The sequence below is a fragment of the Cebus imitator genome, unplaced genomic scaffold (assembly GCF_001604975.1).
Source record: "Cebus imitator isolate Cc_AM_T3 unplaced genomic scaffold, Cebus_imitator-1.0 Scaffold263, whole genome shotgun sequence".
NCBI lineage: Eukaryota > Metazoa > Chordata > Mammalia > Primates > Cebidae > Cebus > Cebus imitator.
Window position 1 is genome coordinate 76705 of NW_016107578.1, and position 13108 is coordinate 89812.

The window sequence follows — 13108 nt, forward strand, 5'->3', positions numbered from 1 at the left end:
CTCATATAATGGACAGAAAGAGGTAGTAACAGGTGTGGCCCCTTAGCACGGGCCTGGCTCTTAAAAAGAGTCTCTCAGCATTGCTTATTGGCACTGTGAACAGTAAACAAGTAAGATGATCTTTTTCGTGTTTTAGTTTTCCTAAGCATTTCTAATTGCTCTCCCTAGTGTCTTGGGGTGTCTCCCTTCATCAGTGTCACCCCCGAAATTCATGATCTACTGAAGTACCTGGGGACTTGCCCCTAAAGGTGAGCTGCTTGAATGGTGACCACTGCCAGAGTGATCAAGTCTGGGCTGCCAAAGAAAGGGGAGTCTCCCTTCATACCCCAAGTTGAAGAGGCAAGCACAAGCTGCCCAGATCCCCAGTATCTTTTTCCTTGCATGAAGCAAAGGATGTGCACATTTAATTTCCTTCCAGGAGACACACAAATGCCTAGGTTAATGCTTCACCTGGAATTTATTTTTTTTGAGAAGGAATCTCACCCTGTCGCCCAGACTGGAGTGCAGTGGTGTAATCTCAGCTTATGGCAACCCCCACTTCCCAGTGAGCCACCACGCCCAGCCAAATAAATAAAAATTTAAAAGACAGGGCCGGGCACGGTGGTTCATGTCTGCAATCTCATAGCTGGAAAACCCAGTCAGGCGGTTTGCTTGAGGTCAGGAGTTTAAGTTCAGCCTGGGTAACAGTGAGACCTCATCTCTACAAAAAATACAAAAATTAGCCAGGCATGGTGGTGCACACCTGTATTATTCCCAGCTACTCCGGAGGCTGAGGAGGGAGGTTCATCTGAGCCCAGGTGATTGAGGCTGGAATGAGCTGGGATCGCACCACTGCACTTGAGCCTGGGCAACAAGGTGGAGACTCTGCTTCAAAAACAAATACATAAGGGCAAGGCGTGGTGGCTCACGCCTGTAATCCCAGCGCTTTGGAAGGTCAAGGCAGGCAGATCACGAAGTCAAGAGATCGAGATCATCCTGGCCAACATGGTGAAACCCCATGTCTACTAAAAACACAAAAATTAGCTGAGCATGTTGGTGCACACCTGTAGAACCAGCGGCACAGGAGAGTGAGGAAGGAGAATCGCTTGAACCCAGGAGGTTGCAGTAAGCCGAGATCATGCCACTGTGCTTCAGCCTGGGTGGCAGAGCGAGACTCCATCTCAAAATAAATAAATAAAACGAAATGAAAAATAAAAAATCAATTTTAAACATGTACATTCCTTAACCCAAGATCCCTCTGCTGGGGTTTCTGCCCTGCAGGAATCCTCGCCTGTATAGTCACAGATGAACATATAAGCATCTGTTAAAGAAAAACCCTGGGTGTCCCCCGATTTGGGCACTGGGATACATTTACAGTCTATGGGCTGAGGCAGGTGGAAACAGAAGGCTCCAGACTTTGCTTTAACAAGAAGGGAAAAGCCAAGCGCAGAATTCAAGCTGGGGAATGTCTATGACCATAATTCCCACTCGCTTATAAGGTGCGAACCTAGAAAGACAGCCTATGTCTGCATGAGGACCTTGGATCCTCAGATGAAATGCTAAAGAAAGAAGGCCCAGCTCTTGAGAGGGGCTGCAGTGGTGCTTCTCCATGGTGATGTCAACACTACCTGGGCAGGGAGGGCCCTGCAAGGCACTGGTTACAAATGTCGTAATATGCCAAGCCCTGGGGGTCAGGGACTGTTTGTGAAGGGCATCCCCTGGCCCAGTCCTGCCATGGGCTTAACAAGTAGCATTTAAATTTATTTATTTATTTATTTTTGAGATGGAGTCTCGCTCTGTCTACCCAGGCTGGAGTGCAGTGGTGTGATCCTGGCTCACTGCAACCTCTGCCTTCCAGGTTCAAGTGATCCTCCTGCCTTAGCCTCCCAAGTAGCTAGGATTACAGGCGCCCACCACCATCCCTGGCTAATTTTTGTATGTTTTAATAGAGACATGGTTTCACCATGTTGGTCAGGCTGGTCTTGAACTCCTGACCTCAAGTGATCCACCCACTTAGGCCTCCCAAAATGCTGGGAACACAGGCGTGAACCACCGTGTCCTGCCTAATTTTTTTTTTTTAATTTCATAGAGACACGGTCTTGCTTTGTTGCTCAGGGTGGTCTCAAACTAGCTTCAAGTAATCCTCCTGCCTTGGCATCCCCACATGCTGGGATTATAGGCACCTTGTAATCTGCCCGTTTGTCCTCATCGCCATGTGAGATGACAGCTGCTGTGACCCTCACCTTAGAGGTGCAGAAAGTGAGGCTCAGAGCGTTCCAGTCACCTGCCTGTGGTCACCCAGCAGGCCCAGGTTCACCCTCAGGCTGAATCCTCCACAGCAAAACTTCCTTCAGGCCAGTAGGCTGAATCTCTTTCCTTTTTTTTTTGAGACACAGTCTTGCTCTATCAACCAGGCTGGAGTGTAATGATATGATCTTGGCTCACTGTAACATCCACCTCCCAGGCTCAGGCAATTTTCCTTCCTGCCTCAGCCTCTTGAGTAGCTAGAATTACAGGGGCACGTCACCATGCCTGGCTATGAATTTCCTCTTGAAGCCTGCAAAGGGCCATTATCTGCTCTGTAGCAAGCGTTTTGGAACACAGTCGAGGATGTCTGAGCATAAAGGCACTCTGGCCCCTTAGCCGACAACCACACACTGCGGCCTGGCAGAGGGGGTGGGGGGATGTCAGGGATACGATGGCCAGAGGAGGCAGTGTTCTGGTGTCCCTGTGAGAAATGCCTCAAGCATGGCACCGTCTGTGTAAGAGCCACCCAGGAGTCCCTGTCACCTGCTCTGACCCAGCTGTTCCAGTGCCTTAGGGTCCCTTGCAGGCCGAAAGCCAAGAGGTCAGAGACAGAAGGGACCCCGAGTAAGAATTTGGGGTTGGGGGGGGGCCACACCTGCTTCCCAACCTCACACCTGGGCAGCTGCACCAACTCAGAGTCACAGGGGGGATCTTAAGAGCCCAAGCCAGAGAGGAACCTAACCCGGGCTCTGGCTCCCCTCCTCTCTCCCATGTCTCTTCTCCCACTGTGGCCAGGGGAGCCTGTGAGCACCTGAGTCAGTCCAAGAACCACTCAGAACTGTCCATGGCTCCCACCTCACAGCAAAAGCCAACGTCCTCCCTGAAGCCCCACAAAGCCCCACACAGCCTGCTCTATCACCTCCTCCCACTCCCCTCACTCACTCCATCCAGCCACCCGGTCCTCCTCTGACATCTGGGGCATGGTCCTGCCCCAGGCCTTTTGCAGGCCAGACTCCAACCCACACAGCTCCCTGCCTCACCTGCCTCAGGTCTTCACCTGACACTCAATTTATTTTATTTGTTTATTTTTTTGAAACTAAGTCTCACTCTGTCACCAAGGTTGGAGTGCAATGACATGTTCTCAGTTCACTACAACTTCCACCTCCCATGTTCAAGCAATTTTCTGCCTCAGCCTCCCATGTAGCTGGGATTCCAGGTACCCTCCATCATGTCCAGCTAATTTCTGTATTTTTAGTAGAGACTGGATTTCACCATGTTGGCCAGGATGCTCTTGAACTCCAGACCTCAAGTGATCCCACTTCAGCCTCCCAAAGTGTTGGGATGACAGGTGTGAGACTGTGCACAGCGACGCTCAGCTTCTAAGGGAGACTGTTCCTGATGACTCCCTCACCAGCACCCTTGAGCCCCTTCCCTACTGTCCTATTCTGGCATGTAACACACTATCCATTTTCTTTCTTATTTTTTGTCCCATTTGTCCCATGTCCCCCCATTCAGAGCACTCCAGGGGGCAGGGATGGGCACCTGTCCCCTCCACAGCAGTGACTGCAGTGCTTAGGATGAAGCCTGGCATGCAAGAGGCTTGCATCGGATGTCTGCTGAATGAATGAGTGGACGAGTGACGAGTGGTACCCAGTCTAGGGGGCCTTGTGGCTAGTGGAAGGCAGGAGCCAGGCTGGCGGCAGCGACAGGAACCGGGGTACGTACTGCAGCAGGGCTTTGGTTTTGCGAGTGGGGTCATCAGGCCGGAAATTCTTGTACTCCTCCACCTCCTTCTCCAGGGACAGCAGCTGGCTCTGGAGCTTGCTGCGCAATGCTGGCAGCGACTCTCGGATGTGGTTGGTCAGTTGCTGCAGGCGAGAGGTCAGAGATCAGAAGTGTGGCATGGGCAGGAGGCCAGGGTGTGGCAGACACACCCCCCCACACCTAGGGCCCATGCCAGGGTGCCACACCACACATCCTTGAGAGACAGCAACAGACACATCGACCACAGACACACTCATGTCTGGGAAAGGAGACGGGATGAAGCTGCCCATAAGTGTGATAAGCTACAAACGGCCCATGGGGCAGATATCAGGCACTGGACAAATCAACTGGGCATCCATGCCGCAGAGGAGGACATGCAACTGCTTGCAAGGACAGTCCATTGGACCATGGAACATGGGGTCCAATGCAAACACAGGGACAGGCCCTACAAACTAAGATGGAAATATCTCCCCTGAAAAGGTGCAGAACACACTCAAGATGGCTCCCTCGCTGCAGCTGCATCCACAGAGAGAAGCAAGAAAGATTCAAAATAAACAAATGTGGGCTGGGCATGGTGGCACATGCCTATAATGCCAGCACTTTGGGAGGCTGAGGCAGAAGGATCACTTGAGATCAAGAGTTTGAGACCAGCGTGGACAACACAATGAAACCCCGTCTCTACCAAAAAATACTAAAATTATCTGGGTGTGGTGGTGGGTGCCTGTAGTCTCAGCTACATAGGAGGCTGAGAAAGGACAGTTGCCTGAACCCAAGAGGTGGAGGTTGCAGTGTGCCGAGACCACACCCATGGCACAGCCTGGGTGACAGAGCAAGACTCTGTCTCAAAAAAATAAACAAACAGGCCGGGTGCGGTGGCTCATCCCTGTAATCCCAGCACTTTTGGGAGCCCAAAGCAAGTGAATCACAAGGTCAGGAGTTCAAGATCAGCCTGGCCAACATAGTGAAACCCCATCTCTACTAAAAATGCAAAACAATTAGCCAGGTGTGGTGGCGGATGCCTATCCAGCTAATCAGGAGGCGGAGGCAGAGAACTGCCTGAACCCAGGAGGTGGAGGTTACAGTGAGCCAAGATCATGCACTGCACTCCAGCCTGGGTGACAGAGCAAGACTTCATCTCAAAAATAAATAAATAAATAAGTAATTTTAAATTAAAAAAAAGAAAAAGCCATAAAATCAACCTACACTTTCAAAGTATAAGGCAGAGTTTTGCTATCTGTCCTACAATACAGAAGAATTTAAAAAGTGTTCATCAAGGCTGGGTGACAGAGCAAGACTGTGTCTCAAAAAAATAAACAAATAGGCCGGGTGCGGTGGCTCCTCCCTGTAATCCCAGCACTTGGGGAGGTTGAGACTAATTACTCAAGGATAGGAGTTTAAGACCAACCCAGGCAACATGGCCTGACCTTCTCTCTACAAAAAATAAAAAGCTTTTACAAATTAGCTGGGTGTGGCAGCACACACCTATAATCCCAGCTACTCAGGAGGCTAAGGCAAAAGGATCGCTTGAGTACAGCAGGTTGAAGCTGCAATGAGCCGTGTCTGTGCCACTGCAATCCAGCCTGGACAACACAGTAAGACCTTGTCGTAAAAATCTTCAAAAAGCCCGGGCACAGTGGCTCATGCCTATAATCCAGAATTTGGGGAGACTGAGGCAGGCAGATCAGCCTGGCCAACATGGTGAAACCCCATCTCTACAGGAGAATCACTCGAACCTGGGAGGCGGAGGTTGCAGTGAGCTGAGATCATGCCATTGCACTCCAGCCTAAACAACCAAGCGAGACTTTACCTAAAAAAAAAAAAAAAAAAAAAAAAAAAAAAAAAAAAAAGAAAATTTAAAAAAAAAAAAAAAAAAAAAAAAAATTACATAAAAATAAAAAGTGTCTGGCGAGCTAAAAAAGAGGCATGAAGGAACCTCACATCTATGGCATGGAGCTAGTGGAGTGCCCAAAGACTTCCGTGACCAGGGGCACACAGGACCCTGTCTGCGTGAGCTGCCTAGAAAGGCAGGGAGCTACACTGGCCTTCCCTTGGTCTGTGACAGGATTCTGGAGCACTTAAGTCGAGCAAATGGAGAGGAAGGGGCACTGCTGCTCTTAGGAAGCACCCCACGTGGAAGGAGGCTGAGCCCCTCCAGACTCCCTGGAGGCCAGCTGCTGGCTCTCAGGAGGCCCCAGTTGGCTGTGGAGTTTTACTTCCCTTCCTCTCCCTACTCCTATTTGCAGGCAGACCGTAGCTTTCTCTCCTGGAGGGACCCACCCTCTAGATACTGACTTCCCTCTTTGTTCTCCTGGGCTGCCGTTTCTGGGCTGCTCTTTTCCTGGCCCCTGCCCCTACTGGATTCAGGATCCTGCATTTATCTGGTGGTTTGTTTGGTGTCAGCCTCCCCCATTAGAATTACGCATTCCATAAGGACAGGGACCTGCTCGCATATGTACACTGTGTCCCCCTGATACGTGCATGAAAGGATGACTCCTGGAGTGCTGCTAAGACCCTGCTGCCAACCTGGAAGGTGCCAGAAAGCAGCGAGGAGGAATGTCTTGCCCCTGCTACCAGGCACTGCAAAGGCAGACCCAGTCAGGCTAGCCACTGTGACAGCTAACAATGGGCAATGCCTGTTAGGGGGTCGCCACCTATTCCTACAGCAAGGACACCGCCCCCTCAGAGAAGCCTGCACACATGCAAAATGATGCTATTAATGGCAGCCTTTGTTGACTAGGAGGATTAGAAACAATCCCAGCAGCCCTGCCAAAGAGACCAGTTAAACAGACCAGACTCAGGGCACAGAGCCTACCACACAGCTACAGAAGAGAGCAAGGACAGGCTCTCTGCTGCAGGGGCGAAGCTCCACGACACTGCTGTGCAAACAAAAGCAGGTACAGGGGGAGATCCATGACACTGTCATTTACGGTAAGAAAGGTTGAAATGTGGCTCTCAGGCAGGATAAGGACAGTAATGACAGTTGTACCTGTGGGGGTGGAGGGGGTGATGGGGCACATCACTGTATACCTTTATTCCCTCCGTGAGATAGGGCCTCGGTCTGTCGCCCAGGCTGGAGTTCAGTGGTGCAATCATAGCTCAGTGAAGCCTGGAAATACTGAGTCCAAGTGATCCTCCTGCTTCAGCCTCCCAAGTACCTGGGACTACGGGCATGTGCCACCATGCTTAGCTAATTTTTTCTAGAGATGGAATCTCCATGTGTTGCTCAGACTGGTCTCGAACTCCTAGGCTCAAGTGATCCTCCTGCCTTGGCCTTCCAAAGTGCTGGGATTACAGGCGTGAGCCACTGCACCTAGCCAAGTACATTCATTACAGCAAAAATAAATGTGGACTGAACTCATTTTGCTAAAACAAGTGCTGCTCTACCCGAAACAAGAGCTGGTGAGGACTGCAGCTGTTGTGCAGTACACAGCCTATGCACTGCACGTGGCTGTGCAAACCCTTGCAGTACCTGATTCAGCGTCTTCTGCAGATGCGGCGTGCCCATGCGGTCGGCCATGTGCCGGTAGGCTGGGTGGGAGAGGAAGAACTTCCTCTCAGCTGCCAGTGCTGCACGGATGTCCTTCTTGCCCTCAATATCCTTCTGGCTGCGGTTCACCACGCCAATGTAGCCTGTTGGGAGAGGGAGTCAGAGCAGGGGCAAAGCCAGGTGAATCAAGTGGACCTGGCACAAGGATGGGCAAGGTTCAGGTATAGAGACGGATCCTATCCCACGAGACGCTCACAGACTTATGTTACAGCACGTTACTCAGAAACAACACAGAGGGTCTGAATGCACAGGCAGCCACGAAGAGCAACAGAAGTATTTTGGGGAAGGAGAGATCACATTCAGCCTGGGACCAAAAAAGCATTGAGGCTGATGTAATCTATAAGCTGAGAATCAAAGAGAGGTAAGAAAAGGCTGTGGTGGCTCACGCCTGTAATCCCAGCACTTTGGGAGGCCAAGGTGGGTGGATCACAAGTCAGGAGTACGAGGCCAGCCTGGTCAGCATGGTGAAACCCCATCTCTACTAAAAATACAAAAAATTAGCCAGGCATGGTGGCATGTGACTGTAGTCCCAGCTACACAGGAGGCTGAGGCAGGAGAATTCTTGAACCCAGCAGGCTGAGGTTGCAGTGAGCCAAGACCACACCACTACACTCCAGCCTGGGCGACAGAGCAAGACTCCATCTCAAAAAGAAAACCCTCAAGTCCAGGTGCAGTGGCTCACCCCTGTAATTCCAACACTTTGGGAGGCTGAGGTGGGTAGATTGCTTGAGACCGAGGGTTTAAGACCAGCCTGGGTAACACGGCAAATCCTCATCTCTACAAAAAAATACAAAAATTAGCGAGGCGTGGTGACATATGTATATAGTCCCATCTACTTGGGAGGCTAAGATGGGAGGATCACCTGAGCCTGAGAGTTCAAGGTTGCAGCAAGCTGTAATCACCCCACTGCACTCCAGCCTGGGCAACAGAGCGAGGCCTTGTCTCAAAAGATAAAAAGTAATAACATCTCAAAAACAAGAGCAATGGGGAAGAGCTAAAATCCACTATCAAGCAAGTATATTTTAAACAGTTGGGTACCTCAGGGTATTCATGCCCAGAGAGATAAATGGAACTGAAAAGAAAGTCTAAAAATACACTGAGAAGGAGGCAGAACTGAAAGTCAACACTTCAATCTATGGGGGAGAAAAGCTGGATGAAGATTCAATGCATGCTGCTGGCAAAGAATCCAAGTGGAATGTCTACCAAAGTTAATTCTCAAGCGATCACAGACTTAGAAAACATGAATCTAAAAAAGAACCTGATGAAAAAATGAATTTTTTTTTTTTTTAAGAGACGAGGTTTCACCATGTGGCCAGGATGGTCTCAATCTCCTAACCTTGTGATCCGCCTGCCTTGGCCTCCTGAAGTGCTGAGATTACAGGTGTGAGCCACCACGCCCAGTATGATTTTTTTTTTTTTTTTTTAAAGACGGAGTCTTGCTCTGTCGCCCAGGCTGGAGTACAATGGCACAATCTCAGCTCACTGCAACTTCTGCTTCCTGGGTTCAAGTGATTCTCCTGCCTCAGCCTTCTGAGTAGCTGGGATTACAGGCATACACCACCCATGCCCAGCTAATTTTTTTATTTTTAGTAGACAAAGAGTTTCACCATGTTGGCCAGGCTGGTCTTGAACTCCTGACTTCAGGTGATCCGCCTGCCTCAGCCTCCCAAAGTGCTGGGATTACAGGCGTGAGCCACTGCACCCAGCCTGAAAACATGGATGATTTTTTTTTTGTAAATGACAGTACTTACACTAGAATTTTCCGGAGCAAAACACAAGCAGCAGTGAGTGGAGGAGAAATGGAACTGAGGACAGGGAACTGAGAGAGACTCTCCTTGATTTATAGCCTTCAGTATCATTTAAAATTCGTGTGTGTGTGTGTGTGTGTGTGTGTGTGTGTGTGTGTGTGAGAAACAGCGTCTCACCAAGGCTAGAGCGCAGTGCTGTGATCTCAGCTCACAAAAGCCTCAACCTCCCAGGCTCTAGTGATCCTCCTAACTCAACCTCCCAAGTAGCTGGGACTACAGGCGCATAACCATCATGCCTAGCTAATTTTTCTAGACATGGGCTTTCCCCATGTTGCCCAGGCTGGTCTTGAACGCCTGGGCTCAAGTGATCATTCTGCCTCAGCCTCCCAAAGTGCTGGGATTACAGGCAGGGGCCACTGCACCTGGCCCATTTTTGAATTTTCTAATCAAGGAAAACTACTTTTAGAGTTAAAATACTAGTTTGAAGAAAATACTTATGACATATGAATATAAAGAAATTGGGAAGGTGAAGGGTAGGGAGATGGCATTTAAAAGGCCAGAACAGGCCGGGCGCAGTGGCTCACACCTCTAATCGCAGCACTTTGAGAGGCTGAGGCGGGTGGATCACAAGGTCAGGAGATCGAGACCATCCTGGCCATTGTGAAACCCCATCTCTACTTAAAAAAAAAACAAAAACAAAAACAGAAAGCCAGGCACACTGGCATGTGCCTGTAGTACCAGGTACTCAGGAAGCTGAGGCAATAGGATCACTTGAGGCCAGGACTTGAAAGTCAGCCTGAGAAGCATAGCGAGACCCTGTCTTGAAAAATAATAAGTATTTTTCTAGAAAAGAACGAAACACCAGAATAGTCAGGAGCCCCTAAGCATGGACATGAGGCACCCAACAATATGGGTGCACAAATGGGTAACATGGTAAACAAAGATCGTAGCCAGGTGCCAGATAAATGGTAATTGCTTAATAAACAGATGCAGTTACTGCTATTCACTGCTTTTGTTTTGTTTTGTTTTTATGAGACAGAGTCTAGTGCTGTAGCCCACCTGTAGCCTAGGCTGGAGTGTAGTGGTGTAATCTCAGCTCACTGCAACCTCTGCCTCCAGGGTCCCAGTTCAAGCAATTCTCCTGCCTCAGCCCCCGAATAGCTGGGATATAGGCTTGAGCCACCTCGCCTGGCCTATTATTGTTATTAACACAAACAAGGATGGAAAAGTAGGTTGGGGGTAAGTGGCAAGAAGCCGAAAGTGAAAAACATGTATTTATGCTTCGTTTTCTTTCTCTTTTTTTTTTGAGACAGAGTCTCACTCTGTCGACCAGGTTGGAGTGCAGTGGCATGATCTCAGCTCATTGCAACCTACGCCTCCCAGGTTCAAGTGATTCTCCTGCCTCAGTCTCCTGAATAGCTGGGATTATAGGCGTGTGCCTCCAAACCTGGCCAACTTTGGTATTTTTAGTAGAGACGGGGTTTCAACATATTGCACAAGCTGGTCTTGAACTCCTGACCTCATGATCCACCCACATTGAACTCCTGAAGTGCTGGGATTACACATATGAGCCACCGCGCTCAGCCTATGCTCCATTTTCTTTGCAGTGGGGTTGTACATGTTTCTCTGGAGAAAAAGGGGAGAGGTTCCTGTCATCTATCCTGCAGGGTCTTGACTGCTCTTCATCCTTTCCAGATCTCCCTTGGATCCAAGAGGGAGGAGGGAAATGGAAGCATGCCGAAACGTGAGGTGACAGTAGGAGACCCAAGATCTGAACCCAGATCCCTGTGAAGCCAAAGTCACTATCACCTGTGTGACAGCAAGAAGAAGGAAACAGCAGGGGCCAGTGAAAAGCATCTGGCTTGGATTTGGGTTGATTTACTTATTTAAGAGATGACGTCTCACTCTGTTGCCCACTCTGCTTTGCAGTGGCATGAACATAGCTTACTAGTCTTGAACTCCTGGGCTCAAGCCATCCTCCAGGCTCAGGCTCCTGCGCAGCTGGGAGTACAGGCTCATGCAACATCACACAACGATAATTTTTTTTTTTGAGATGGAGTCTCACTCTGTCGTCCAGGCTGGAGTACATACAGTGGTGTAGTCCCAGCTCACTGCAACCTCCACTTCCCTGGTTCAAGCAATTCTTGTGTCTCAGCCTCTCAAGTAGCTGGGATTAGAGGCGTGTGCCACCATGCACAGCTAATCCTTTTTTATATTTTTAGTAGACACGGGGTTTCACTATTTTCGTCAGGCCGGTCTCGAACTCCTGACCTCAAGTGATTTGCCCACCTTGGCCTCCCAAAGTGCTGGGACTACAGGTGTGAGCCACTGTGCCTAGCCTGGATAATTTTTTTAAGAGGGAAATGGGGTCTTGCTGTGTTGCCCAGGCTGGTCTCAAACTCTGGACCTCAAGACATCCTCCCAACTGAGCTTTCCAAAGTCCTGAAGTTAAAGGCACAAGCCACCATGCCTAGCCTGGGTTCCCATAAAGGACAGGAGTTGTGAGTGATTAGCACGCCAGGAAAAAGGGTCCAGCGGGAGGGCTTCTGAAGCCTGAGGTCACAAGACAGGAGCAGGCTTACAAGTGAGCTGAGAGCAGAAGTGCCTTCATTTTTGGAAACAGGAAGGAAGGCAGAAAAGGACAGCTGTGGATATCAGTGAGTCAGGAGGAAGGGGAAGAGGCCCATATCACCAAATCCTCAGCCCAGCTAGTGCCCACAGACCTCAAAACCCCTTAGGATCCAAGGTAGAGGCCTAACCATGTCTAAGAGCAGCCAGGTCGGGGTGGCTATAGGAGGGTGTAGGGGTGGGTAGGGTCTGTTTTCCTCTTTGGCACGAGCAAATCCTCCCCAAACCTCAGCCAGCCACAGATTCGCTTCTCAGTCCCGGATCTTCACAGCCAAACAGGTTTTTCAATTTAGTCCCAACAACATACCCCTGGGATCTGGGGTCACCTCACCTAATGTCTCAGCAGTGCTGGGGGATGGTGGCAACCAAGGTTGGAACTTTTCCCCACGCCTATCTCAGACATCGAAGTGGGAAACCAGCAGTAAAAGAAATGGTCCAAGTGACTGTGGCCAAGCATGAAAGGAAAGGCCAGGAGGTGTCAGCAGATTATAGTTTGATCTCAGAGGGCAGGAATGGTTTTTAAAAAACACAAAACAGGCCAGGCGCGGTAGCTCACCCTTATCATCCCAGAACTTTGGGAGGCCGAAGCAGGAGGATCACAAGATCAAGAGTTCAAGACCAGCCTGACCAACATGGTAAAACCCCATCTCTACTAAAAATACAAAAATTAGACAGGCATGGTGGCACATGCCTGTAATCCCAACTACTTGGGAAGCTAAGGCAGGAGAATTGCTTCAATTCCAGCAGGTGGAGATTGCAGTGAGCCGAGATTGAGCCACTGCACTCCAACCTGGGCAACAGAGTGAGACTCCATCTCAAAACAAACACACACACACATACATACAAACACACACACACCCCAAGGCCAGGCACGGTGGCTCACGCCTTTAATCCCAGCTCTTTGGGAGGCCGAGGTGGGTGGATCACCTGAGGTCAGGGGTTCGAGACCAGCTTGGCCAACATGGTGAAACCCCAACTCTACTAAAAACACAAAAATTAGCTGGGTGTGGTGGTGAGCACTTTGAGACCAGCTTGGCCAACATGGTGAAACCCCGTCTCTACTAAAAACACAAAAATTAGCTGGGAGTGGTGGTGAGCACCTATAATCCCAGCTACTCAGAAAATGGAAGTTGTGGTGAGCTGTGATTGTACCACTGCACTCCAGCCTGGACAACAAGACCAAAACTCGGTCTCA

The 13108-nt window shown here is 49.8% G+C and overlaps 1 protein-coding gene across 13 annotated transcripts in view; it reads right to left on the minus strand.

Moving 5' to 3' along the window:
• DNM2 (dynamin 2) overlaps positions 1–13108 on the minus strand; it is a 106892-nt gene that overhangs the window by 39270 nt on the left and 54514 nt on the right. For all 13 annotated transcript variants that reach the window (XM_037728334.1, XM_017499950.2, XM_017499949.2 and 10 more), the window contains exons 6-7: positions 7460–7620; positions 3952–4094 (exon numbers count right to left, since the gene is read on the minus strand). In XM_037728334.1, coding sequence (XP_037584262.1) covers positions 3952–4094; positions 7460–7620 — 304 coding nt within the window. The remainder of the gene's footprint in view (positions 1–3951; positions 4095–7459; positions 7621–13108) is intronic.